The sequence below is a fragment of the Arachis ipaensis genome, chromosome B02, assembly GCF_000816755.2.
Source record: "Arachis ipaensis cultivar K30076 chromosome B02, Araip1.1, whole genome shotgun sequence".
Classification (NCBI taxonomy): domain Eukaryota; kingdom Viridiplantae; phylum Streptophyta; class Magnoliopsida; order Fabales; family Fabaceae; genus Arachis; species Arachis ipaensis.
Genome location: NC_029786.2, coordinates 11864315 through 11868500, shown reverse-complemented (window position 1 = coordinate 11868500; position 4186 = coordinate 11864315). Strand labels below are relative to the sequence as shown.

Here is a 4186-nt window from a genome sequence, read left to right as displayed (position 1 = left end):
ATACAATATTATTATGCAATTAATAATAATAATAATAATTTTATTATTTTTTTTAGGATTGTTATGTCTAACGGAAAAAAATATTAGGGATTGATTTGTATATTAATTTTTTTTGGAACTAAAATATCAAGTTTTTTAAATTTTTTTTGAGTAATTTGAGTAATTACTCTGCCGAAAAATGAGATGGGGACTAATTTGTCTGCCGCAGTAAAACCTTGGAGATTGATTTGTGTATTTAAGAACTAAATAATAATAATAATTTTATTATTTTTTTTAGGATTGTTATGTCTAACGGAAAAAAATATTAGGGATTGATTTGTATATTAATTTTTTTTGGAACTAAAATATCAAGTTTTTTAAATTTTTGGGGACTGATTTGAGTAATTACTCTGCCGAAAAATGAGATGGGGACTAATTTGTCTGCCGCAGTAAAACCTTGGAGATTGATTTGTGTATTAATTTTTCTTAAGAACTAAAATATCCGCTTTTAAAATCTTTGAGGTGATTTGGTAACTACTCTTATTCTTATATGAAGAGAATCATGATAGTAAACTTTATTATTTTACTCTCTTTCTACGGGTCTCTAATTTTTAGTTTTTGACACTAATTTTGACAGAAATTATCAGTCAAAACTACCTAATTGATTGATCTTTAGGAGTGAATTAATATTATTTCATTTTCCAAGCTCTTTCTTGTTTTCAAAATTTTAAGGCGTCAAACTTAAACACACTTCCAACATTAACAATTTATTTTAAAGAAAAATCAAACGAGAGAATATAAAATAAAAATACATCACATTCAACTTAAAATCTTAAAATATTAAATTAATAAATTTATCATCTTATAAATTTCTCATTCTCTCTTATTTTCTTTAATGTGAGACTAATTTCATAATTCCTACACTCTTCACACTTATAACATTAACAACTAGGATATCCCAAAAGGTGTGCATAAGCATGATTTGGCTCTGCATAAGTAACAAGACACACTTCACACAATTTTGCTGACCAAACTTCTTAATTTTCATCTCATTCTTCATGTATCTTCTGCCATCTAATTTAGTTACCTATTCTGATTCCAAATCTTTTTGTTTGATGATATCTTCATACATTGTCAACACCAAATATAATATCTAATAATGGCCTTGGTTCTCTTGTTTGTGACGGTGGTATTGTTTAGTGTTTGTGAGGTTTCTATGAATGCAGTTTACAGGGTGGGAGATTCTGCTGGGTGGACCATGATAGACCACCCAGATTATAAGAGGTGGGCTTCTACCAAGAGATTTCATGTTGGGGATACTCTCAGTGAGTGATTCATTCACTATATATACTATAATTGATATATAAATTATTCTGCATTTCTATTCTTTCTTTTTCCTGTGTGTTAATAAAAAATATCTGGCATGGCATTATTTATATTTGTGACTCCAAATCATGAAATATAATGAATATCTTTCAAATTCTATTATGAGATGGATACATGGCTATGCATATATATATGTTTGACATGAACATGATAATAAGAATGAGTTGCCAGTTGTACACTAGCTCTTATATCAACTAAAGATTCACTCAGAATATAACCCTGAACATCAGATTCTCTAACAGAATAATTGAAATATCCATACAAGTATATAACCCTTAATTATTTATTTAACACATGATTTCCATGTATTTACTGGTGTTAATTAGTGGTGTACAGTCAATATTATCAATTGTTCAAAACCTTATCAAAAAAGATATTTGTTCAATTGTACCTTATGTGGCATTCTTCCTTATTTCAATTGTGAACAAAGCATGTATTTCTATTCAATTCATATAAGATGCATGGCTAATTAATAAGTTCCTGCTGTTCATTAATTAATAACAACAGAGTTTGAAACATGTAGTTTTCACTTACCTCACGCAATACCATGATGTGATGGAAGTGAGTCACCATGACTATGTTCACTGCAAGACTAACTCTGCAAAGGCCGTTTACCACACTGGCTCTGACTCTGTCAGCCTCACCAAGCCAGGCGAATTCTACTTCATTTGTAGCAATGATGGCCATTGTTCTGCTGGACAGAAGCTTCATATTAAGGTCCATCATATTTGACATCCATCATTTTAATAATCTTGGCAGTTAGGATGGCGAAGCATATTTATAAGTGTCACTGTCTACTATTGTTACAGAGTAGTAGTAATAATGCTGCAATTATCAGGAATTTCTACCTCACCATTGCAACTGTTTTTGCACTATGCATTTACAAGACTAACAGTCTAACAGACCATATTAATTAGCACACTAAAGATAGATAGATACGGAATTGTATGAACAACTAAATATTTTCTTGATTTTATTAAGTTTATGCATGAATTGCATTTATCTCTAATGAGATTAAATAAGGGGACTGCTAACCTTCATGCTATCCCCTTTTAGCATCATTAATATTTCTTGATAATATTAAAGTACACTGACCTCTTTTTTATGATTAAAAATATTGCATTCAGTTCATTATATTTTGATAAAACGTTATACTAACTAAGTACTCTGGAAACAATGAGAGGTATATATCAGATCTATATCAATAAATGTCAGAAGGGACCAATATAGTGTTTCAGCATCTGATGGATTGACATATATGATGCTCTTTTCTGCTTTATTCCTTGTTTTGCTCTCTCATGCAAAAGTTGTCTCCATTTGCTCCAAGATCATATGCTCAGGTATAAGAGCAGGCTTTCCATTCATTTCTTATGCTATTAGTATGCATGATCGTTTTATTATAATTAATCTGTTCATCAATATGTGGATCTGGTTTTCCATGTGATATCCAACAACTGAGTATCCTGTACGACTGTACCCACATCTGGAATGGGACCAGTTATGTTTCCAGATTTTTTCATTATCTTTCTTTTTTCCCTTTTGATTTTTTTTTTGCTTTTTCTAAATTTGTTTTATAGTCAACACAGATCTTTTGAACCATCATCACACTATAATTTGTATTTTATTTTTAGTGATTGTGCCAATCTGACTAATTTAATGTAAATATACATTATACATTGGATTCCAGCAGTTGGTCAGAAAATCCTTTAATTCGTAGAAGAATCTAATATGGCTATGTTACTGTGATTACCGTCAATATATAAGTGTTATTTAAAGTTATACTTTTTTTATATTTCGGTAATACCATTTTTAAACAATACTTTTTAAAAAGTATTGTTTAATAATAAAAAAATATTATTTTAATTTTAATAACATTTTTTAAAATATCATAATAAATTAATAACCATAGCATAATCATTCTAGAATAGCTCTAATTTGTATTATGAGAATTATCATTAGCACCATAGCTTGAAAGCAACTTTACGAAAGCAATTCCGAATTCTGAAGCACCGCTTATAAACTTTTTTTTTTTGGTATTTTTTAAACTGTTATTTTAACAACCCTACTTTCAGCTATCCGTGCGAAATCCAATAACTAATTGTATTACCTTAATGCGTAAGTAATTAAACACTTTTTTTTTTTCATTTTACCAAATACATCAGCTCTAGATAAACTCGATACTATTTTGTTATTCTATGTATCTCTTTCGCATTGGGTGAAACTGCGGCCTGGTTGATTCAGTTGGGCGGTGACACTAGGCCTTTTTCTTTTTGTAACTTTGTAAATGAGTTAATACGGCATTTACATTCCCCATTTTTGGGCCCTAGACATCTTTTACATTTTGCACTTTGTCTTTTTTATAAATCTTATGTTCCATTTGTGTGCATGATGAAGTCCAGGTTTGTGCATGAGTGAAAATCCCACAAATATATGAACAAAATGCATGAGGTCAGGGAGATAAACAAAACTGAATACAAGCATTTTACATTGGTGCTATTTGGTCATCGTATTGACTCTTTTTCCTTTCCTGGAAGGGACAAAACAAACTTTGTAGCCTTTTAGTTGTCGAAAACTATTCGTGTGTTTGGATTATAGTGGTTAAGTTATGGTTTAATACAATGAGAAAAGGAAGAGGGGAAGGGGGCCGGGAGTTCACTTTTACAATAGCCATAATTTGAGACAAAATTATAGTGAAACTAATTGGCAGATTTGAAATAAATAGTGGTGTGTTTATGTATTATATTTATATTTATTTTTCTCTGAGTGAAAGGATTTCCTGATATGTTCTTCTCCATTTTTTACAAATAAAAAAGTTCTGTTA

General features: G+C 30.0%; 1 protein-coding gene across 1 annotated transcript; it reads left to right on the top strand.

Annotated features, from left to right (window-relative positions):
* On the top strand, positions 853-2339 carry LOC107628187 (mavicyanin-like). The gene is made up of 2 exons (XM_016330970.2): positions 853-1304; positions 1889-2339. Exons 1-2 carry the CDS (start codon positions 1139-1141, stop codon positions 2095-2097), a joined length of 375 nt encoding a protein of 124 aa, XP_016186456.1. The 5' UTR covers positions 853-1138; the 3' UTR covers positions 2098-2339.

What these genes read in the sequence shown, in the direction of transcription:
- LOC107628187 (XM_016330970.2), top strand. Translation starts at nt 1,139, where the DNA reads ATGGCCTTGGTTCTCTTGTTTGTGACGGTGGTATTGTTTAGTGTTTGT. An exon ending in TCATGTTGGGGATACTCTCA is followed by an intron (nt 1,305 to 1,888) that starts GTGAGTGATTCA and finishes TGAAACATGTAG; the next exon opens with TTTTCACTTACCTCACGCAA.